General features: G+C 42.7%; 1 protein-coding gene across 9 annotated transcripts in view; it reads left to right on the top strand.

Moving 5' to 3' along the window:
• Positions 1-399: 399 nt before the first annotated feature.
• The window catches only part of NAXD (NAD(P)HX dehydratase), a 51561-nt gene continuing 27457 nt past the window's right edge, over positions 400-24503 (top strand). For 3 of the 9 annotated variants that reach the window (XR_003990327.1, XR_003990326.1, XR_003990325.1), the window contains exons 1-6: positions 1478-2716; positions 3958-4329; positions 7767-7917; positions 9197-9242; positions 10916-11004; positions 24367-24475. Coding sequence is in view for 6 of the 9 variants with exons in the window: in XM_030477842.1 (XP_030333702.1) it covers positions 2158-2716; positions 3958-4329; positions 7767-7917; positions 9197-9242; positions 10916-11004; positions 24367-24475 (1326 nt within the window). In the remaining 3 variants the exon portion in view is untranslated. Of the gene's footprint in view, positions 557-580; positions 713-1383; positions 1403-1477; positions 2717-3957; positions 4330-7766; positions 7918-9196; positions 9243-10915; positions 11005-24366; positions 24476-24503 lie in introns of those variants that run through there. The other 6 variants (XM_030477842.1, XM_030477843.1, XM_030477844.1 and 3 more) reach the window with 6 other exon arrangements.

The raw sequence follows: 24503 nt of genomic DNA, 5'->3' as shown, positions 1-24503 counted from the left end.
AAAATGAATCACACTCCCGGATTTCTCAGAAACATCCGGCACGGTGAGGGATGCGAAGGGTGTTCAAACGCAGGGAGCAATAAATGGTAATTCCTATGAGGTTTTATTTGCTGCCCGTTAAAAGGGCTGGGAAAGCAGCCCCAAAGCGCCGGGACGGCCGGGCCCTGCCACACCGCCGCCGGCCCGCGCTGCCTGGAGGCCCAGCGACAGGCGGGGGGGCGGCCCCAGGGCGCGGAGCCCAGCACCGCCGGAGGAGGCCGCAGCGGCCCTGCCCGGCTCCGCGGGCGGCCGGCATCCGCGACCGCTACCTCAGCGCGGCCCGCCCGCGCAGGCCCCGCGCCGCCATTGGCTGCCGCAGGGGGTGGGGGTAGGCCGCGCCGCGGGGAGGCGCGGAGCGGTGCCGGGCGGGCGCGCCCGGGGAGGCTTGCCCTGCCCTGCCCTGCCTTGCCCTGCCCGGGCCGGCCCGGCGCGGAGCCGGAAGCCGCGCCGATGAGTTGTGTGCGCCGCTTGCCTGCGCGCTTGGCGGGGGGTGCCGGGAGCCCTGCGCTGTGGCTAGGTAAGAGGAGAGCGCGGAGTGGCGCGGGGCCCGGCCCGGGTGCAGCCCCTGCCTGCTCCCCCGGGAGGATGTGGGGACGGGCCGCTGTCACCGCCGGCGCGCTGGCTACGCTGGCTTTGGCCTCCGCCGCGGCGCTCTGGCTGCGGAGTGACGAAGGTATAAACATCCCTGCACCGGGGCTCTGGTGGAGGGGGTGGGGCTTGCCCCTGAGGGGAGAAGGGGGCGGGCCGGGCTAGGCGGGTGGGCGCCGGGCGGAGGCAGGCCAGCCCTGTGCGAGGGCTGCCCTCCGAGGAGGGTGCGGAAGCAGACAGGCGGGCGTACCCCACAGAAGGAAAGGCTGCCGGGGGGGGGGCCCGGCCGGGCTGCCCCGCTCGGGGGATGGGCCGGGTGTGAGGGAGGCGGCCGTCTGTGACGGGGAGGTGGGCTTGGCGTCGCAGCTCCCGCCGAGGAGCGGTTTTCGGAGCAAAACCGAAGGGAAAGGGCAGAGGTCGCAGCGGAGTGAGGGCGGCAGTGGGGCCTGGGGGTTGCCCGCCACAATGAAGCCCACCCCGGGCTGCAGTGACGGGCCGGCCGGGCCGCTCACCTGCCTGGCGAAGGGGTGGCCGGGGGCGCAGTGGGAAGCGCACACAGACCCGACCTGACCGCCAGCACCTTCGCAGGGATCTGCCGAGGGCAGCGGTTGCCTAATCCGGCGGGGGCCTCCGGGAGGCGGTGTCTCCCTAGCCGCAGCGTGGGCTTTTGTGGCGGCCCCAGGGGCGAGCCGAGCCGAGCCGTGTGCGCGCCGGTGCGGACGGGCGGGAGCCCGTCTGCCCCGGGGCTGAGTGACACGGCAGCCCTGGGGAGAGGGTAAGGGTACCCGGTGCTGGGGCGGCGCGGCACGGCAGTGTGCTGGGCGAGGCAGGCCGCCGAGGTGCAGCGTCCTGTGTGCGTGTGTGTGTGCAGGGATCGCGCTCCACTGCGGCGGGGAGGTGGGAGGGAGTAGGAAGGGAGAGGGAGAGGGAGGCGCACTGTGATGAGCAGGCCTCCAAGTCCAGCCAGCGCCGTCGTCCTGCTGCTACCGGAGGAGCCCGGGGCGGGGGAGCGGCCGCGCACAGATGACTGCGTGAGCGGGGTGGCGGCGCGTCCTGCCCCGGGGGAGCGGGCCGCGGCGCTGCGCCGGCAGCCCGGTTGTTCATTTTTTATTTACCATCATTGTTTTCGGAGCAGGGCGAGCCGAGGCGGGGAAAGGTGGTTGGTTGTGGGCTTTTTGTTCGGTTGGGTTTTATCTTAAAACACCGCCCCCCCTTTTTTTGCAGGTGCCCGCAGCGCAAAGCGGCGCCTGGAAAGTTTTTGTTTCCGTGCGTGCGGGCTGCAAGCGGCGGCCCGGGATGCGGGGCCCGGGGCCCGGCTGCGCGCCGCCTCCCGCCGCACCGCGGCTGCCGGGGCTGGCGTAGGCGCCTCCTGGGACCACCGAGTGCGGGCATTAAACCCCGCTCCCTCCTCCCCGCTGCCCTCCTCCGCCCCCCTCCGTCCCTCCCTCGCTCTCCCCCTCCCTCCCTCGCTCCCTCCCTCCTTCCCTCTCCCCGGTGCGCGGCCATTGCAGTGACCCCGGCCGGCCAAGGATGATTACGAACACGCGGGGCTTCCTGTGGTCGGACCTGGAGACGCGGGCGCTGCTAGAGATCTGGGGTGAGGCGGACGTGCAGTCGGCGCTGGACGGCAACTTTCGGAATAGCCATGTGTACCGGGACGTGGCCTGCCGCCTGGCCGAGCTGGGCTTCGAGCGCACCCCCGAGCAGTGCCGCATCCGCATCAAGGGCCTTAAGCGCCAGTACTACCAGGCCCGGGACGGGCTGAAGAAGAACGGGCACGCCCGCAAGATATGCAAGTACTACGACGAGATGGACCGGATCCTTAGCTGCCGGGGGGGGCCCGACGGCGCCCCCGAGCCGCTGGCCCCGCCGCCCGACAGCGCGCAGCCGGCGGGGCCACTCGCCGGGCCGCCCACCCCGGGCACGCCGCACAACAGCCGCGAGGTGGACGCCGAGCTGGACGAGGACGGCGAGCTGGAGTCCCCCCGCGACAACTTCACCGAGGACTCCGGGGAGTGCTCTTCCTACGCCGACCACCCCATCAAGGTGGAGTGTCCCCCCTTCGCCATCCCCGTGCCGCCGGGCGACGGTGAGTAGCCAGCTCCCGCTGCCGGGTGTTCTCACCCCGCGGGCACCGCGGCCCCCCCTCCCTGGGCTCTCGTAGCCCAACTGTCGGCGCCTCACGCCAGCTAGCGTGCTTCTCGTGGCTTCTGCCTTGCTCTCCTCCCTCTCGCCCCGTCCTCCGAAATCCGCCTGTGCTCCCCTTGCTTTGCACCTTGTTCGTTCCCGAGAGCTCCCCCTCCCTGCTTTCCAGGGGAGCGGGCAGCTGGGGGGGAGCGGAAAGTGCTGCGAACCGGGTAGGGGGAACTGCCGGGGGACGGAGACCGTAGTGAGTTTTTATTGCTGTTTATCAATGGGAAACCAGTGGAAAACTAGCGCAGAGATTATCAAGACAAAGTGTCAGGTAGCGCTGTGTGAGAAAATAGGCATCCTTTCTTGCTGGAAGATTTTCCCATTCCCTGCAGACTATGTGCAGTTTTGTTAATCGGTATTAAAACGGTGATGACGATAATACCTGAAAAATCTGCTTATTGTTGCAGATGGGCTAGAAAGCGAGGGGAGAGCCTTTATGTAATTAATTGCTCGAGTTGTTTCAGAAACACTGCTTCTAATTTCAGTGGGTTTGCGGACAGAAACAGCCCTTTGATGAAGCCTGTCCTTCCCTTGCTCGTTCTTTACCCTCAGCTCCGCATTTGTGTTGTGGAGATGGGGGGAGGCAGTGTTGCTTGTTTATTTTAAATTTAGATTAATGCTGGGGTTTTAATACAAACATGAACCTGTCTTCAGGAGTTGACATCACTGAGGAATCAGCCAATTGGTTGACGTTTAACCAACCTTCTTTTTACACATAAACCCCATCAAAGAGTTGTTTACACTAATGTTCTTTTGAAATGCAAATCCAGAATGCCAACAGACTGAAACTCAATTTAGATTAATGTAATTACCTGCAATACACAAATGAGGCTATACTATTTAATAGCCTTCACTTAAACTGTTTTAGAAGATCAGAAAGACTCCTATTGTTGAAGTTTAGCACTACAACAATTAAAAGATGTGTCTTTGTATTTTCGTGTTACCTTTTTGCAAAAGCTTGTGGTTTTGCTTTGGTACTCCAGAATGACAATATCTGAAATAATTACAACTCACATGGAAAAAGTATAACAATGTTATTATGCGTTAGGTGCACATCTCATAGGGAGATTTCTGGTTTTGCCTCTTCTAGGAAGTAATTTTTCTGCAGAAAAATAATTGTGTCTCTTCTTGTTTTAGGCTTTAAAGAAATCAATGCTCCAACTATTACCCCACCTCGCAATCAGCCCAAAAGATCCAAAAAACGCCATGCAAATTTAACATTGGATAAAATGATGGAAAAATTCCTTCAGCAGAGCGTGGATACAGAAGAGAAATTTTACAGATACGAAGAGCAGAGGCTCAAAATTGAGGACAAGCGTCGGGAAGCTGAGCATGCTCGAGAGCTCCAGATGTTACAGATGTTGGGACAGATGTTGGCAGGAATTTCTTCTACGGTATCACAAAGGTCACAATCTATACCAGCGAGTCCACCTCAGAGGGCGAACCATCGTTCGTATGGGGATAACTTTAATTATAATGCTATGACAGCAGCACTTTCTCCACCGATAGGTACTTCCTTCTATGGCATAAATAAAAGCTAGGTTTTCTTAAAGTTCTGTGTGAAAGCCCTGGTAGTAAGTAGCTGTTGAAAATAAAAGCTAATTGGAATTATTTAATATTGCGGTGAAGGTGTCTGTCTGATGGAAAATGGAATTAAAACGTCATTTGTTCCATTGTACTGATTATTTAATAGAGATACATTAGTTATAACAAATTTTAATGAGTAAAATCACACCTTTCGAACCCTGTAAACATCGGGGACTTCTTTGCACATTCATGGCTCTGAAAAGTGAAGCTAGGAGAAGTTTCCTGTGTAAAAGGCCAGTAGCACATACTTGCTGAAAACTCTTCGGAAACATTAGGTACCTTGTAGCAGAAATTCTGCTGCTGTTGAAGTTACCAGGTCTAACCCAGTATATGAAGTTAAGGCTGTGCATGTGTGTTTTTAGCGTTGGGAAAAGAGTGGAGTATTGGCTATACTGAAGTAAATCAAATGTTAAAATCCATCTTCTTCTAAAATAAATTTCGTTAAATCAATTCTGAATCATATCTTCTAATTGAACACCATATTATTGTAGTAGGTGTAATATAAGATGGAAGTACTGGTATATATTTTTCTTCTACACCAGTTCATTTACAAATTCTTTGGGCATCTGAATTTATTTTAAAGAAAAAGGTGAAGCAGTAACTCTGGAATTGGTATTTATGCGCAGACTTTTCCTTCTATACCTTGTGCATGGGCCAGAAACTGATAATCTGATATTAGCGTTTATTAATGGACTTCTCGGGATCTGTGGCTCCGTCACATTTATCTTTATTGTAGTCTCTTTATATGTAGAAGTAGACTGTATGGGAGGAGGAAAATAGGGATACACTGTCAGTGCTGAAACCAGAGTCAGCTTGGGGCTTGGTGGTTGTAGCCTGCCGTATGGAAATTAATCAAGTCTTGTTCTGTTTTAATTCTGAATTTCACACTGCTTGGATTTAAAAAGCATGGTTTGAAAAGAAAAAGAAAACACTCAGCCTCAGTGCTGAGTAATAATCCAGCATGCCATATCCTGAAGGGCGTTCTCTGATTCCTGAGAGGATCTTTGAGCCTTTTCACTTCTACGTTACATGCTGTGTTTACCTGTAAAATGCATTGGGGACTGGATGGTTAGGCCTGTTGAGGGTTTAGGCTGACTGACTTGGTTGTGTTTCTTCATGACTAGGTGATTGGTCTGTAGCATTCCTTGATGGCAGCAGACTTTGGTAGATGAATTATGGCATACATGTGGATTCTGTGTTTTAGATGTTGTTTTCACTGATAAATTAAAAGGAAACCTTAAGTGCTTTAGAAAGTCCTCTAGGAAGTCATTTGAGGTTCTAGACTGGGGTGATGGTGCCTACAGGGCCTTACTATTACTTCTGAAAGGTTTTTTTGCTGAAAGAGTTTCATTATCTGTAAAGACCTGAATTTCAAGTTTCTTTTTTCTTGCTGGATTTTGTCATATAGGTGTACAATCATATTACACTATGCAAAATGCATTATGTATTTTTAACTGTAGCAACATTAACTTGGGGTTCTAATCTAATTGGTCAAGGTGTAACAAAGTGTTTAAAATAAAATGTGAAAATAATGCTTCAGGCAGCAGATCTTTTAAGGAATTAAGATTTCAGTTGTTTACAGCTAAATATGCCTTAGAGTTTTGGTAAGTAAGAGTGGGGCTCTATTAAGAATTGCTTTTTGCATAATTCTCTATTTTCTTCTCATTTATTGTGCAATCACTTTATATTTGCATGTAAAAAAGCAGCAACAAAGAAACAGAGGACCTTGACACTGCTCTTTAAGAGTTACAAGCTGTAGGATAAGTCTATTTCTTGTGTGGTTGAAAACCAGTGAGTCTATGAAGTTTGCCCTGCTGAACCCAGGACAGTGATTTAAGGAAAATAATCTGCCTTATTTCCAGGGGAGGTGAGCGTTTTGTTCTCCTCTGGGTCACTGCAGTGCTATTTTGGCCATAATCCAAAACAGACTGGGTTTTTTTTCCCTTTCCTTTTCTTTTTGGTACCCCCCTGTTCCCCCCCTTTTTTTTTTAATCTCAGTAAGAGTGGGATGCCTGTACTATAGAAGGATTTGAAAAGCAAAAGATCAGCCAGGAGTAGTTGTCGTTATTGAACACTAAAGCATTTTATTTCGGAAGATTAGCATGTCTGGTTTAGGTTTAGATTCTGTGCAAAATGGAGAAAAAGATGCTTTGTGCTGGTAGCTCACAGATGCGGAGTTGTCTTGTTTACTACTTTTTTTAGCCATTATTATATCCAGTACTTCAGGAACAGGTCCATCTGTCCATCCCCTCTGTCCCCCTTTCTGATTTTGGAGTTGCAGGGTGAGATTGCTAAGTTTTATACAGCTGAAAATAAGGAGTATAGTGGGACTTATTTTTTACATAATTATGTGTTACTATATAGCAGTTTCTTGAAAGCTTTTTAGAAGATCTTAGAAAAGCAAGCACAGCTACGGTGTAGGACACTAATGTTCAAACAAACTGCTGTTCTCAGTAGAGTTGTGCAGTTAGTGAAGAGCTTTGTTGAAATACAAGAACTTACTCTTTTAGTGTATTTACTGCTATTTATAGTTAACACATTGTTAAAAGTATTGATCTTCACATTTGTCTTGTGTTAGGTAAATGGTTTCATTCTCTTTAGCCATAATTGTTGAAATACCTTTTCCTTCTAGATTTTTGTAGTCTTTTGAAGCAGTAATTGGAGTATACAGGCTTCTGAGTGTGCAGTTGTTTTAATGCGTAGCTTGATGTGCGTGGCTTTGCATCAGAGATCTGCAATTGTATGATAGCTAAAAACTCTCTTTGTGTGATATTTGTAATGTTTGCATCTAGCGTGTTGGATCTTTTTGCGGAAAGACTTTCATTATGCTTTGTAACCACCCGCCAAAATAAAAAAGCAGTGAGATAGGCCCTGATTCTGCTGATAGGTGGAAATCTTTAAGGGGAAGCAAAAAATAAGGTAGGGTGTATGTTTAAAATGTGGTTATAGTTGCTCTGTGCTTTTCCTGTGTCTGGATGTGTTTAGTCCTTCATAAGTGTACTTATTTCAGTCGAGCTTAATTATGGAAGTGATTTCAGGCTGAACTAAGAAGATATTTCTAGTTACAAAATGTTCATGTAACTATTCTGGGCTGTTTCTTCTTTCTGTACCTGAGCCCTAAATTAGGACTGTGAGCAGTCAGTGGGAATATTCTCTGCATCAGACCCTAAATTAATTTTTGAAATGTTCACCTTCCCTAGTTACTCACTGTTTTAAAGGCCTTTAAGTGATGAAGCATTTGGGTTTTAGAAGTGTGTCTTTGAGCGATTTTATTAGCGTGTATGAGTGCTTTAAAGAAATGCTGATGGTAGTTTAAGAAAGAACATTCTTTCAAGTAACACTTATTTTCTTCTTTTCAGTTATAGAGAGATCTTTTTCACTGCACAGAACACACTCTCTAAAGGATATGGAGAATATTTTTCAACTGGTGCGCAATGTTATCCCTCCCCTAACAGGGAAAAGGCATAAAGGTCAAGATGGACGTATAGGCATTGTTGGAGGATGTCAAGAGTAAGTTAAACAGAAATTTGGGGTTTGTTTCTGAGAGAGTTTGAGGATGTCATAGGTACTTGTAAAAGCCATTCAAACTGGCCTTACATTTAAAACATGAATATTTTCCAGGGAGCTTTATTAATCAATCATCATGACCATGCATACTTATGAAAGGACATGTTTCCCTGCAGTTGTGTTGCAAATTTTTGATAGTGATTGTGGTTGAAGCTTAGAATGCTGTTTGTGTCTGTATCTACCTTCTCTGTCTTTTTTGTCCACCAGACTCTCTTTGCTTTTCCCACTGCATGATGAAGTTCTAGAATAGAGTAAGACAGCGGCACATCTTTTTTTTTTAGTTGTTGTTATATATATTTTGGTATCTTGGGAGCTGAGTCTCTTAAATCAAGAACAGAAAATTTTCTTACTATGCCCTTTCGATAAATTGTGGTAGTTACTAGGTTCTGTCATTACTTTGTTTTATGTTCTGGAGTGATAGAAATAGCATGTTGTAGGGCAAAAGGAGATACAGCATGAATCAGTTAAATGCTGTACTGACCTAGAAATAAACTAAGCTCTGTTCTTTTCTTGGCCACATTCAGTAATCTGCGCAGTACTTTGAATGAGCTATTACACCTTCCTGTTTTTCATTTTCCCCTTTTGAAATAGAGATGGCATCTTTCTCCTCTAAGAGAGATCTGCTGTTGGCCATCTGCCATTAGTAAACATTCGGTAAAGAGTACACAGGTGCTGTCTTATAGCTGAGTTGATTAGCCAGGAGTTAGTTTTCCTGTTGGTCTAATGCACTTAGGTTCTTACCTCTTGGCAGAAGTAAGCACCTATGGAGGGTGATTCTGTCTGTATCTCTCCAGTCTTCATAAAGAGGATTTAGGGCAACTGGAATCGCAGTTTAGACACTTTAGTTAAGCATCTGAAACGAGATGGGATTGATCCGGGTCACAGATCCCAGATTTGGCTTGCAAACAGTGCTCCACTCTTGTTTTGTTTGTCTCTAAACTTTTCAGCTGGCTGTCTGAGAAAAGTTTCCTTTTTTATGGCGTGATCTTTATAAATATTTCTCTGAAAGTATCCGGTGGCTATGGTGAAATCCTGTACTTCCCAAATCGGAGCACTGTTTCAGATTGGCTTCAGTATAGAAAGATTTTATCTGTCTTATACAGCTAACAAAAGAGAAGGCCTCTTTTATAAGCTTGCTCTTGAATTTGGGACTTCGTTATGGCAGGATAGATTATTTAATGTCATGACTGTGTTTCCTAACCTAAATTGTATTTCATTCTAGGTACACTGGAGCACCGTATTTTGCTGCAATTACAGCTCTCAAAGTGGTACGTGTTCTTCTATACCATCATTTATATTAGCTAAGTGCCATCTTTTTAAAAGCATTTGTTCTGTGTTGCATATGACATTTGAGTTCTTAAAGGTCTTCAATTAAGAAAGAAAATCCTTACTCTTGGATTTGTAGAAATACTTTGCAAATAGGTCATTTGCTATGTTTTCTGTAAATGTTTTCTCTGTATAAGGTGAAGTTTGACATATGTCAAAAAATTGAAAATTTTAAAGGGAGAACTATTTTATCAGAGACCTGGATAGGAAATTTCAAAACTTGATGAAATATTTTCTCCAAAATCAATAAAATAATTTCACGTTAGTGTTTAAAGCTACATTTTCAGTGCTGTGGTCAGTTTATCGGAATTTTTGTCTGGATTTTTTTCTGTGATGAGAGAAGTAACTTTCTTTCAAAACTTACAACTTTAGGATAGTAAAATTCTTACTGTAACTCTGAAGATTGTTGGTTGAATTTCATATAATTTTTAGTAGCACATTTTATTTACATTATAATATTCAGTATTTTCTAAGCCTTTTTTTTCCCCAGAAGTGTGAACTTCTTTATTTTAACGACATATTTACTGAATACGAATGTATTTACTGTAGGCTACCTAAATACAGTGGTGATTATGCAAATGTAAACAAATCATGCTCACATAATACGTACACTTTTCAGTACTCTCTATGTAGTGTGTCATTACTTGCAGTTCAGTGTGTATGTTTTTCTTCTTGAAGATCTGTTTCAATAAGTAGGTAACCAATCCAAGTATTTCTCACTCCGCCTCTCCCCCTTCCCCCAGGATGCTGTCCCTCAAGGATTTAAAATTGAAATTACATTAGTTAATGATCTTATAGAAGATAAAAGGCCACTGTTCACTATGTGCAAAGACAGTATCATATTAGGATGTCCCCTATTGAAGACAGTTGGTCTCAGATCATTACATCTGCATGTAAAGAGTCATAGGATCAAATCTCTGCATTACTTAGCAGCTTGAAATGTTAAATGTGTAGTAGTAAAGCAGAGGAGACACTTTCTTAACCTTGGGAAATTTCAATATGCAAGACACATACAAGATCAGGCTTTCTGGTCACTGCTTACACAAATTTTATGTCTGATTATTTGAGTTGATAACAGAAGCTTTAGGCTAAACTCCTCAGCTTTAATATTTATTTAACTTACGGAGTGTTTCTGAAAGTGTGCCAGCCTTTATCTTGGATGGATTTGGCCCATTGAGTAAAAATGGTAGGACTGGAAATGTACTCATAGATTGCTATAGCTATATTTTGCAAATATATTACAGTGTTATTTTTCCTCTCTGATGTAGCTTGTCTCTTGTTCAACTGTGTTCTTTTGCCTTTCCTCTTAATGTACGTTGACATTTTAGTCTTTGCTCATATGCAAATGAGAAGCATTTCTCAGTGAGGTTTGAGGTCTGTGTTTTCAGTCATCCTGTTGGTGAGAAACAGAAAAAGATACATTGGAAGTTAGATACAAAAAATAAAAATTCTCTAAAACATTGCGTGGTAGTCTAAGCCAAAATAATAAATAAATAAATTTTTCTTTAACTATAGAGAAGTAAGAATTCAGGTGAATTACTGAGTAAACTTTGGAATGATAAAGTTACTATTAAATGTTAATTTGGTAATTTTGTTTGCAAATTTTCTTTTTTAGGGTGCAGATTTGTCCCATGTGTTTTGTACCAAAGATGCAGCAACAGTAATCAAATCATATAGTCCAGAGCTGATTGTTCATCCAGTTCTGTAAGTGACTTATCTTTTGTTTAAATGAGCAAGTTAGGATTACTAGTTTGAACATTTCAGTCTGACAGTTGACAAGTTTGCGTTTTTCTTTTTCTGAGTTACAGGATGGGTGCAGTGGAGATTACAAAATCTCCTAGGTTTTTCCTTTCATTACAAACAGATATTTAATATAGAACAATCAGATGTGAATTCTTTTCATTACTATGAAAATACAATCTTTTAAAAAGCAAAGATCTTACTTGCTGGCATGTGTTCTGTGATTGTAATGCATTTAACTGTGAAAGGTCGCAAAACCCAGAAGTAGGAATCACTACAATTCAGCATTTTAGAACCTGCATTTGAAAAGCAAATAGAGCATGTTCTCTTGCGTCTTCAATCCTGATAGTATTTATCAGGAGCGTATCTTTTTTCCTCTCATTACTGTGTGTATAGTCATTTATGCAGAATTACTGGGCAAGAGAGATGCTGGTTCTCATTTTTCTTCATAAGTATGTTGCATTAGATACACACCCATTCCTGGGAATGAATGGATGTTCTCAAATGATATTAAATACGAGAGTTGTTAACAAGAAGATGAAAAGTTTAATAAGCAAGTGTCAGCGTGTGCTTCCCTGAATTTCAGTTCTGAAATATGTTACTGGTTGGTGAACTTCTGCAGGATAAATTGCTTCAATTAGGTGTTACAATGGTTTACAATGAGCGCTGCAAATGAGAATTAAGATGTGTGCCTTAGGTATATGTCCCTGAGCTTAGCTTGCACCAGTGCGTGTCAGTCTGTCAGTGTACTTAGCCAAGCTGTGATTAAGCTAGAAAAAACGTAATTTAAAATCGTGTTTGTTAGATACTGCTGTCAGGACAGATTTATGACAGTAGAAATATTTTGGTGTCCGAGAAGAAGAATATGATCTCCTTTATGGGGATGCTTGCAGTTGGAAGCCATGAGTTTTTTACATTCTAAAGGTGGATTTTGTTCCTTTTGGTGTAGGGGTACTTAAAAAGACAGATTGCAAGGGTTGTGTTTTTGTTAGGGTTTTTTGATGTGGTTTGGTTTTTTGGGGGGGTGTTTGTGGTTGGGATTTGTTGTTCGTTGGTTTGGTTGGTCTTTTTCAAAGATAGAAGAAACGTATGACTTCGTGGATTTTAGACAGGGAAAAATGTTTTGAAAGCAATGGAAAGATAGAAGGGTAGGGTTTTTACCAGTCCAACTGCATTAGCCTCTAAAATCCAAAAGGCTTGTTTTCAGTTGGTGTTCTGTCTGATATTATATGATAACAAATGAGATGGAGAATCTTAATGGCAGTATTAGCTTCTAACTTAGGTTGTCTTAATGGGTGACACTTGAGATACAGCATATGGTTGCCTTGTATGGGAAGGAGTTGACCTTCTTGCCTTGGGAGAAACCTTTCTTGTGTACACAGGGTTCTTGATGTCAGTGGTAATGGTAAAGGTTAATAGGAGAAACAGAAGCAGCATAGAGGAAAAGGGAGGTGACAGTGTGTAAACAGTAAAGTTTCTGTTCATGGAGGACCAGATCGTGCCGACTAAATAAGGGTATTTTCTTACATATGCAGGTTCGCAATGTCTTCTGTGGAATTCGGATCTCCATGAAAGCTCTAGTCGTCTTTTGCAAAGAAAACTTTTGATCTTCAACTCTGTCTATAAATTCCTTTAGATGTACAAAGTACAGTGAATTCAGAAGTTTTCATATTCATATAGCTTTAAGTCTGAAACTCAATGTTTAATACTTTTATTACAACTGATTAATTTCACCCAGACAGCTGGCTAATTGCATGAAGCAGTGGATCTGTAAATATTGTTCTTATGGCATTCAAAATGAAAAAATGCAAATATCAGAATGTTTGGATTTGTTTGTTAAATTTTCTCATGTTTTTCTCTCTTCCTAATTGGAGGAAAAGAGAAAACAGTCTTTTCCGGTTAGAAGGCAAAAAAATTTGAGTGATTCTATTGAGCCCAGGTTTTATTCACATTTACACAGACAGCCTATTTTTTGTAAGGTCCTTTGTCTTCAGTGTCACACTTTTCATATGATCTTTTCTACATTGTGGAGCTGTTTGAGTTCTGCAGGCACGGCTGGCCGCTCCTGATTCAGCGCCTGATCTCTTAAACAGTCTTTGTACTTTCTCCCGGGCCGCACTTCACGCATGGGAGAACCTCCGGGTAAAACCCACCGAGCAGCTACGTCATTGTTTTCTTTTGTGTCTCTCCTTAAAACTTTGCTTTGTTATGATTTCTCCATGACCCTTCAGAGTAACTAGGTAGCTGTTGTACCGCTCTCTTATTATGCTAATCAAAATTATGGCCCCGTGTACTCCTCAACTCACTGAACAGCTTGGCATTTCGCCAGGGTTCAGCTGCCATTTTGTACTGCCAGGAGTCTGACATTTTATCATCTCCTCTGTGACTTGGCTGCCACTACCTTTCCCTGCTGCCTTCAGCTCACAGGAGATCACCTCAAGGGAAGAACATGCTCTTTTTCTGCTGCTGCCCCCTGACTGTGAGGGCTCTTCTGGCTCGTTAGAGCTGCTGTCACAGATCTTTGATGGCATGACTAGCTAAGGTATGTGAGAGCTAGAAGTTACACTGTTGCATTTCAGGTCCTTGGCAAATGCCTGTCACTTCAAGGATGAGAGGAATGTTATGTGGGAAGGATTGAGTAGGATTGCAGAAGGAGGGTTATGAAAACGGGCATCCATCTTGCAGCATTGACAGGGCAATTCCATGTGGCCCCAGCTGCAGACCATCCTGGAATTCCTCCTGGTGTAACATCCTGTGCTGGGGACACCCGTAACACAGCTTTCTCTGTGGTTTTTCTCTCATGACTTCATTCCCTGTTCCTGGGAGCAAAGGTAAGGGAGCCGGAACTGCACATGGCAGCTTGGGATGTGGAAGGGCAAAGCTTCAATACCTGTCTGTGTGCTTCCTCACCATCTGAGCTGAGTAATGATAGCTGGGTGTTTAGGGGCCATGGACAGTCAATATTAGAAATAGTAGCTTTTTATTCAGGGTTCTGCCAAATGCGTTATGACCCCTTCCATGATGGCTTGGTATTAATGAAAGCATTAATTAAAAACTGACCAGCTAACCAGTTCAGTATTTTTGCTGAGTGATTTCACTTTCCTTTGGAGAAGTGAATAGTGTGTATTGCGGAAGTTGGGTCTTTTGAATAGTGGAGTATACTGAGTGTGCCTGGCTTTTCTCACCACTACCCCTGGTTTGTGCTACATTTCTGTTTTCTCAGCTAACATGCTCCTAAAACTCTACACAAATACAAAATAAAACATAGCTTTTGCATTGTATAAGTTTTAATGCAGACAGTTTCTGTGTGGATTTCTGCTGTAGACGTGTATATACTTTGTTACGTTAGTGTTGGGAACTTTCTAGAGAACAGTTTTCAGGGTCTTTCTCATATTCCCCATGTTAATTCCCTGGCTCAGGTCAGGTTGAATAGACTTGAATACTTTGTTGGGTTAGTTTATTCTCTCTTGGTAGGTGAGTGATCACAGAGTTAAAGTGAGTGATCACAGAGTTAAAGTGACCTATATGAACCCAGTTGGTTATATTTTAAAAGAAGAGAGTATAAATCTATTGTGTTAGATTCTCCTCTTACAAGGACTTTTTCATAATATTACGGAATTTTTCTTCCTCTGTAGGGCAGGAAAGATTGAGGTGCTACTGAGCAGTTCGCTTGTAACCCGGTTGTCAGATAATTTGTAAAGTCAACAGTTGATATATTCCTTGATCTCCAGTTTTATGTAGAATGAGATACTAGGTCATTAATTTCTTGTGGTTCTGAAGAAGTCACATAATTTTTCCATTGTCTCCAAAAAAAGGCACCCTTGAACTAGGTATGGATTTAGAACTAATGCCTTCCTCCCAGCTGGTTGTATCTATGGGTCTGTATGGACTAGGAAGGATTGCCAGAATTACTGAAAGTCTTACAGTTAATTGCAGAGTTTGAGGTTTGGGTTGGATTTTGAAAATACTATTCTTTTCAGTTCAAAATAAAAATAACCGGGGAGAAAACTCTAAGAAGGCTGGCCTGTGTGTTGAGGCCAGTTACCAGTAATGAAGAACCTTAGCTTAGAATGGGGTTGCTGGAACATAATTTATCTAGTTTTACTGGATTTTGTCTATGTTTTTATGATTTGAAAAATACCATGAAAGGGGATCATGGATAATGAGCTCCTGATAAGTTATGTGAACATTTTCAACCACTGCCGACTCTCTTATTAAAGAAAGCCCAGGAACAATCTTAAGATTTTTGGCCCTTCCTAATTCATTATGTGGAGAGGAGATTCAAAACTATTATTTCTTTGTGGGAGAAAGCTCATACCTTTTAGTTGTGTTAGCTAAGGATAGTGATTAAATACCTCTTCTGTGTAACAGGGGACTAACCTCTCCTTTGACTCAACTGCTGGAAGAAGCACAAGAATTCTTGTCATTAGGGATGGTTAAGGAGAAAGCACAGATTATCAAAAAGATGCCTCCCAAGTGACTTGGCTACTGAATCCCTATTACACCTGCAGAGAAGGTGCAGGCATATACTTTGTGATTGCTCTCCCAAATCTCCTTTAGACAGCAGCCTGGCTAGGAATCCCATGAGAAAGTTCTTGGGTTTTGGGTTTGTCTTGTTTTGGTTTTTTCCCCATAGTACTTAGGGAGAGCTAAAGGTCAGTCAGTATGTGCTGACTCAGAGAAGTATACTTAAACTGTTTCTAATCCTGTCGTGCAGTGCCATATAGATGTATTGCCAGTGTCTGGCTTTCTTGGGAAAAAGCTGCTGCTGCTTTGTTGTGTGCTGAAGAGTGAATAGTAGACAGGACGTGTATTCACCCCCTACTGTAGTCCCTTTCTTCTTCCCTGTTGTTGCAGAGTTCCTTATCCCAGGTGATACTAACAAAGGTTTTGCCACCTCCTCAAAATGCAATAAGTATCCAAAGATTTTTAACATCACTGCAGGGAGTGCTGCTGTTCTTGCTGCTTTCTGATATGTCAGAAAGAGATGTATATGTGTATTGGAGCGTTTTACTCCAGTTAGATCCTGGCCAAATTCACCCTTCTGAACACTTGCCATACTGCTGTGATTTGACACCAGGATTAGATTTCTTTGGTGTTTAATCGTTCTTGATTTGGAGTGAAGGCAGAGGCAGGGATGCCTGGGATTTGCTTTTGCATTATTTTTGATGGTTATTTGAAGGTTTTAGGGTATCTCTCTTTTTTTTTTTTTTTTTCCTTCCCTTTTCAGATTTGCAAAGCAGATACTTAGACTGATGCTTATTTTATTTTGTTCTTCTCATGTGTCCACAGCTGATGTGAAGTACTTTAGCCTTCTGGGTATTGATCGAACTATCATCTGTGCCTTAAGAGTTGAATGTAAACCAGAGAGGGATACTGATGTGATAAAAACTTGTCCCTTTATGTATTGGTTTTAACATTTAATTAAAAAAAGTGCATTAGTTTTTATAGGGACATTTTAAGTCTGTTTCATTCTGAGGGTAATTACATTGTCATCTGAACTTCATTCTGTCACTTTTAAAGTCGCAAGTTTTGGTTGATTGCAGTCCGTTTGGAAGACTATTTGACAAATTCTACTTACCAAGTCAGTTCACAAGAAGTATTAATAGGACAAGACTACTTCCTCAAATGTCGTGGTTTAAGCCCAGCCGGTAACTCAGAACCACGCAGCCGCTCGCTCGCTCGCTCCCTCCCCGCCTTCTTCCCCCCCTTCTCCTGACGGGATGGGGAGGAGAATCGAAAGAATGTAGATCCCACGGGTTGAGATAAGAACAGTCCGGTAACTAAGGTATAATACAAAACCACTACTGCTACCACCAATGATAATAATGATAAGGGGAATAACAAGGGGAGAGAATATAAAACTAAAAAAAGAAGGAAAAAAACCCCAACAAACACAGGTGATGCACAATGCTCACCACCTGCCGATCGATACCCAGCCTGACCCAAGCAGTGATCTGGGCCTTCCGAGTAACTCCCCCGGGTTTATATACTGGGCATGATGTGCCATGGTATGGAATACCCCTTTGGCCAGTTTGGGTCAGGTGTCCTGTCTCTGCTCTGTCCCGGCTTCCCTCACTGGCAGAGCATGAGACTGAAAAGTCCTTGATCGGGGTAAACACTACTTAGCAACAACTAAAACATCGATGTGTTACCAGCATTGTTCTTAGACTAAAGCCGAAAACACAGCACTGCACCAGATACTAAGAAGGAGAAAAATAACTGTTACAGCTGAACCCAGGACAATGAACTTGGAAAATACAAAGTCAAGGCATTTGGTTATCATTATACTTTGGGGGGGGATTGTCATAACACACATTGGTAATGTGAGAGAGGTGAAAACATAGTACAACTGCTTTAAATATTTGGATATATCTAAATGCAGATTGTACAAATGATTGTGCTGATACCTGTGGTATCTTCACAAGGCTAGAGAAGGTTAACTTTGAGCGCTGTTGTCATGTCTGTGTGAGAAATCTCAGAAAATAGTCAAGCAGTTCCTTCTTCTCCTTTGGGGCTCTTCCTCACAGGATGTGAGAGGCTTTGCTCTGCATAGGAGAGGTGACACCATTTGTATAATGCGTTTGGGTTCATATGGAAGAGTTTGTTGTTGGCTCTGATGCATGTAATATGTTGAGAACCCAATTCCTAGTGCAACAGAAGATCTGATTCCTAAATAAGAGTCTGATGTCCAAGTAGCAGCTGTGGAAAATATTTTGGGTTTTTTCATTATTATTATTATATAAAAATATGATATGGTAAATACAGCACTTTTTAAAGTGCATACCTTGTGGGTCATTCACACTCTTGCTTCCTTGAAGGTAGAATATGGAGCAAGTAAAGACTGTGGTGTCTGCATATCAAGAGCAGTCTCCTGCTATTAACTTGTGACACCTGTGCTGCTTCTGGATGATAGGTTGCTGGTTTTATTGCTGTGTTGTTGTGTTGATAATATTCAGATGAAACCTACCAGGTTTACTTCTGATGTCTAAATTAACTTATTCAATAGCTAAAAAGGAACACTTGATTTGAATAGTATTCAGTCCCTTTCTCATTAGGGTCTTAGTTTTTCTTTCATTTTCTTACCCGTCATTTAATCAGATTGTAGCAGGAAAATAGGTATTGTCTACCCACCATTGACAGATTACACACTGTTGAAAGATCTTCCAACAGCCTGGTAGATGAAAATGACCATTGCGTCTTGTAAACTTTTTTAGGGGCATTTTAATATACTAATCTTAATTTATTAAATACATATATTTTTTTGATCTCTAATTACATCCAGCCAACTTCATGCCTCTGTGCTGTCCCTGAGATTTGCTCTTCCTGGTTGAGCTGCTCAGTGAGAGATCCATGAGTTGATAAATGGGATCAATGAGCTTTTCAGGGAGTAAGTTGTTACTTCCAAATCTGTTCATGGGGCCAGAAGCGGCTTTCTCAAGCCTTTGGGCTTCTGGAAGTTTGGAGTTAATTTACAAGAATGATGATTTAAACATTGGCAAATATAGCTGCTCTTGGAATCTAGAATTAGTTTAATTTTATGCTCAAACATTTTTTGCATTGTTTGGTTTTGCCTTTTAATTCCTTTGACCTAACCTTTCCAGAATAATCTCTCTCCATATTTTATTTACCCAGTTTCCAATAATGTTTTTACTCGAGGTTTACCACAATAGTTAATAATTAGCTTTCTGAGATAACCACTTAAATTCTAGGGCTGCACATTATGTCCTGTCTTTCTTTTGATGTACTGTATAACATGACAGGATCTAAATGTCAGCAGGTCTAACATTTGATTCCCATTAATATAATTACCTGCAGTGCTTGGACAAACAAAACCGAAACTCTTTCATCCTCAGATCAGAGGCTTTTTCCCATCTTTGAAGATAAGACTCTAGGTTGGCTGTTGAAGCTGCCCACTTAAAGTGGCGTTGACTGAATTTACGTAACAGACTTTTGCAACGGTACATTTTAATGCACTTGGAGTTGCCTCAATCACACCAAGTGTGCACAGATAACGAGCAGAATTTGAATTCACTTTCTAGCAAGAATCTGTGTAATTGATCAAGTGATGGCGGTTTTGGTTGTGTCCTGTGTCCTTCTTTAGCAGGATGTCCCACTGATTGGCATTTTGTGATGTCCAGGACACATCTCTGAACACTAAGGTGGTTCCAGCTCTGCCTAAAACACATGCAAAGAGCAGTGGTCCCGCTGCCTGCTGTCTGCCCTGTCATTCATGCTTATCTATTATTCCTGTAGCTCCCAGTTACACCCATGCTGACTTCGCTTCATATTTTGTTTCCATGTAAAATTTGACAAGGCTGCACCTTATCACCCTTGTTCCCTTCCTTCCTCTAAAAGGCAATGACAGTAACTGTCATTCATCCTGTATGAGGAAAGCTGCTGTGCTCTGGAAGATGTTTAGAAACTGTGGGTGATATTAGGGCAGTAGCCACTGTGTTTTTGGGGGGCTTTTTGTTGGTTTTGGAAAGGTTCTTATATCAATCTTTCACCAAGATGAAGATCTAGAGAACTGTGTTTTATCTTGATTTTTATGGTGTGATAGTGAAATACAGAAGATTCCTGAAGAACAAAAAGTTTGACTTATAGTTTTTATTTTCTATATTAGCTTTTCAAAACTGAAAGGTATTATGAAAGACTGTGAGGTTGTGCATTAAGAGGCAACAATGAGACTATGAAGTAGTGAGACAGCAGTTACTGTCATAAACACCATAACCAAACCAGTGCTGTTCCTGTATGCAAAAATAATTGAAGTGGCAAGACAAGAGGAATTTTTTCATGGCATATTGCTTTTAATTTGGCAATAATTCACAAAGAAAAATTGTTCTTACCGTTTCAGAGATTCAGTGCTGTTTAATTTGAAGAATCTTTCTAGATTTTTGCCATGGAAAGTACTTTTCTCAATATGTTGTGGAGGCAGAGAAAAGAACAAAAAGAGAAACGTGCAAGATGCTGAACACCATACCTTGGCTCTGCCTGCACAGGAGCTTCAGGGGAGACAAATGATAAAGCTGCTGTGTCTGTTTTCCCAAGAGATCACAGTCTTAGCTGCTGCTGAGTGAAGCGTTATCACTTTCTCCTACCCCTCACTAATAGCCAAGGAAAGCTGATCAGGTGAAACATCTGTGGGGTCCTTTTTCACAGCGTGCCCCGCTGTGAGACTGCTTGTATGCTTGCTTATCTGTTTAGATCTGCTTTGGATAATGGATGATGTGTAAAGGTGATTGAATGATTGTTGGCATTAGCTTTAGACTCTTCCTTATCTACTGAACTTCACAGGTATGACACTCCTTCGGTTTTCTGTATTAGTAATTATGTTGTCTTGAAGTTGTTATTTAGGTGTTTATCCTGTGGTAGTTCTTTTCTGTATGCACTCAGAGCTTTATCAGTTGATTTCCAGCTGAGACTTTGAGGAAGCTTTTGGGGTTTGGAGGGATGTTGTTTGGTTGCTAGATTGAGCAACAGTGAGCTGTCATCATCTAGATTTTCATCAGAATGACATCTGATAATGTGTCACGTAGTGACACAGCTAACACGTAGTGGTTAGCTAGAAGTTAAGTACCTGTTTGAAGATCTGTGCATTCCCTGCAAATCTGCAGCTGTGGTCTTTAATTGCACACATCCGCAGAATGGTACTGTCATTCACTCTTCATCTTCACAGGTGTTATTTCTTGGATTCAGCTTCCCAAATTATTCCTGTTATATATGTCCCTGATGCAGAGTTTATATTTTCAAATGATGGGAGAACTAGACTGTTTCCCAATCTCTTGCCCCATTACCTTCCAAAAAAGCTTGCTGTATTTTGGGATATTCCTGACTTTTAGTTCATCAGAGTCTCTCTCAAAGGTTTTTACGCTCTTTTCAGAAATTCAGATGCTGTTTTCTTTTCTGATTTCTTTTTATATTAGCTTTGTGCTTTAGAGTAGGAGTATTGCATTTGTGATTCCTGTTTTGGAGAAAAGCCAAGTCACGTATCATATGGCTCTTCACCTCTAAAGGCAATATTGATTCTTTCTTACTTGATCCCTTTCCGTCAAAGCCTGAAGATTCCATCTCTTTTGATCTAGGGGACATCTTCTTCATACCTCATACCTCTCTGGACCCTTGTTTTATTAAAAAATACAATGCTAATTTCAGTTGTGCAGTGCAGGTGATAATTAAATGAAAAGGTTTGAAATCAGGTTAGAGATCAGGCAAGAAAGTTAACAACGCTGCTTGTGTGAGCATAGCACACAGCGAACAGCTGAGGACATGACTTGTGTTCTGTGCTGGTGCCTCCCAAGTATTTTGTGTTTGGGTTTCATTTGGTTTTGATCCACAGGCAAATAAGAATACAGACTGGCTTTTTTCTGTAGTAATAAACTAAACACTGCCAAGGAATATTTATTCCCAGGTACCCAAACGTGATTATCTGTGCTGGCAAATTATCCACACAATCTTTGGCATGGATTTTTGCCCACACCCCTTAGCCTCTCCCAAAAACTACTTCTACTGGTGAGGAACTACCATGATCTGGGGACTGTGCCTGATAAGCAACTTGAGTGTTACCTGCTCTGAAGCCTGAGGGTGTAGAAATTAATCAGGCCAGCTGAGCTTGGTGTCAGAGAACTCTTCTGGGCATGTGTAAATGCTGTGTATAGACTGTAGCTGTTAAGAGCTAGAAGAGTTTCTGTCTTTGTGCAAAATCCCATGGTCAGGAATATTCAAGGTGACACTCCTTCCTGAAGAATGTTGTGTGTTGATCTTTTGTACCTATCAGCTTTAAAATGCTACTACTTTGATGTCTGTGTATGGAAATAAACTGCAAGATGACACAATAGCCTTTCCAGTCTCAGAGAAGCTGTAGATATGAGGTATTTGTAAGATGTCCTTAGCTGCATAGCCACAGCTGTTGTGAACATCCAGTGTCTTAAAGTGAAGTTGGCATGATGCTTCCCTGAGGCAGTATTTGTTCTGCTTTCTTCATGAAGAATCAAAATCCATCAGTTATTTTACAGCATGTTTTTATAGCTGATTTTGCAATGTAATAGTCATTATCACCATTTTAAATCTCTTGGCCCTTCATATGCATTGGGTTGCTTCTTGATGTGAAGTTGCAAAGGAGTTATGTGAGTGTAATGTTTATAAAATGCTTTGAAGATGAAAAGCTCTACAGTAGGTTTTTATTATTACCAGAGGCAAAGTGAGCAGGAGTGGCTTAATGTTGGACTGTTCATTTCCCAAGAGATGGCTTTGTTTTGAAGAGTGCACATTATCAATTGGCTTGGAAACAAAATTACCTTATTTCAATCCTGAGTATAAATAAAATTGGCAAACTTTCTACCTTAAGATTATTTGCTGAGATATTTCTTAAAGAGCAGAGCAGTTATCGTGCTATCTATGGCTCTGTTCTTAGCTTATGTTTAATGGAACATTTATTTAATGTATTTGGCTTCCACCATCCAAAGGTATTTTGAATTCAATTCGTTCAAACATCCTTATATATATATATAGCAGTATTCCTACAGCTATATGATACTTACATATATATGAGAGATTTATTTAAGAAATATATATATTTGAGACACATATTGCTCTTCTAGAGAGAAAATCCGTTTCAGCATGTAAATAAAAACTCTGCATTCAGAAATGGTGACATTTTATTAGAGTGTGGTTCACAGACAGTTTTTCACATGTTCAACCTACCATCTATAAAAGAACTGGCTTTTTTTTTTTTTTTTTTAATAGAACTTTAAATATTTTTTGAATCATTTTTCTTTCCAGCCTATATCTACATCATAAACTGAGAGGTGATTGTACAGGGACAAAAAATAGTAGTAGTGAGCTGTTTGGCGATTCTCATGCTAATACGGTTTCCTTATGAGTTAGAGGAGAAGGGAGGGAGCTGTGTCGTTCAAATGGAAATTCAGCTTCAGCTTGCTAAGCAGGGGACTGCTTCAGGGACGCTGATGGCCTCTCGTGGATTGATGTCCTCACATGGATCATTGTATCTCTTGCCCTTGCAGCGGGTCATCGCTTCCACCCGTAAGCCTTGTTGTGGCAGAGCTGTTCCGTGGTGTCAGCAGCGGGCGCCTTTGGGGAGCTGGCGCTGCTGCCGCCGGGGATTTCTGAAGCAGCCATTGTCAATGGAGGGGTGCTGGGCCGCGGCCAGGCGTGAGGCACTGCATCCCTGCGGCCTTGAGCAGGCCACCTCTCTCCGCAGCTGCAAACGCTCTGGGCTCCTGCCCGCCACTTGCAGAAATCATTGTGGAATTTGCTGATTCTGCCAGATGCCAGCTAAACACTTGTTCCCAAGTGGTGTGTCCCATCAGTACAGCTGTTGGTTATGAAAAACATACAAGGGCTTTCATCTGTAATAATAGAGCTTTGTTAAAGTATTGCAAGCTCAAAATGGTCTGAGAAATGCTGTCAATAGTACCAAATAGTCCTTGCTTAGCGTATAGGGAGCTTCGTTCCCCCATGCTCCCTTTAAAATGTTCATTTATTGTCATTACTTATGTCAGAGGGAGGGAGGGAGGAAGGCTGAATTTTCCCTCTTGCTGTCCGTAAGGATTAACCAACATTGTTGGGCAGTGCATTCAAAATACTCTGACCTATTTACACAACAAAACTGATCAGAACAAAATAAACAGCTCTGGTCAGCAGCTGAATGCTGCATTGTGGCTGCTATATTTGGCAGTGGATTTTCTCATCATTTTTCCAATGTAGACAAAACCTGGATGCTACAGAAATCTTAAGCATTACAAGCAGATAATACCCTTCCTGAATAGCTTGATTCTTCTGTTGCCCTTTGGGGAAAGAGGACAGTTTGGCTGTAATTCAGTTGGAACAAATGCTTATGAAGCAACTGACAAAAAAGTGTAGGAGTAGATTTATCATTTTGCCACGTGAGGTAATAAATAATTGCATCATGGCCAGCGAGCTGCAGTATATACTTGTGAGATGGCGGATTTCTCTCCAAGGTGTAATCTCTGCAAAGAAGCATTAAACAGGGAATTGTGACAGACTGTAAGAATTGTTGGTTTCTTGCTTTGCTTTTTATTTTGTAACAACCATAGTGGATACTTGCCATTAGCTCCTCATTTTTAGGTGGTATCCTCTAAGGAATGAATCAAGAGAAATGTTTCATTTCAGCTATTTGGACAACCATTCCAAATTTCCCGGGTCACAGATTTTTGGTAGTTTGGAGGATAAAATTGCCTCACACTGAAGATTGGAAATATCTCTATCTTGCATCTTCAACTCAGATTCTGCAAATACTAAAATGAAGCCTTTTAAAATTTGTCTCTTTTTCCCAATTCCATTTAGCGATAGTCCCAATGCTGTCCATGAGGTGGAAAAGTGGTTGCCGCGACTGCACTCAGTTGTCATAGGACCTGGCTTAGGTAGAGATGAAGTTCTACTTGAGAACGCTAAGGTAATGTGCATACTGATATTTTATTCTG

The sequence above is a fragment of the Strigops habroptila genome, chromosome 2 (assembly GCF_004027225.2).
Source record: "Strigops habroptila isolate Jane chromosome 2, bStrHab1.2.pri, whole genome shotgun sequence".
NCBI lineage: Eukaryota > Metazoa > Chordata > Aves > Psittaciformes > Psittacidae > Strigops > Strigops habroptila.
Note: the sequence above shows the minus strand (reverse complement) of the source record. Positions and strands in the feature narration are given on the sequence as shown.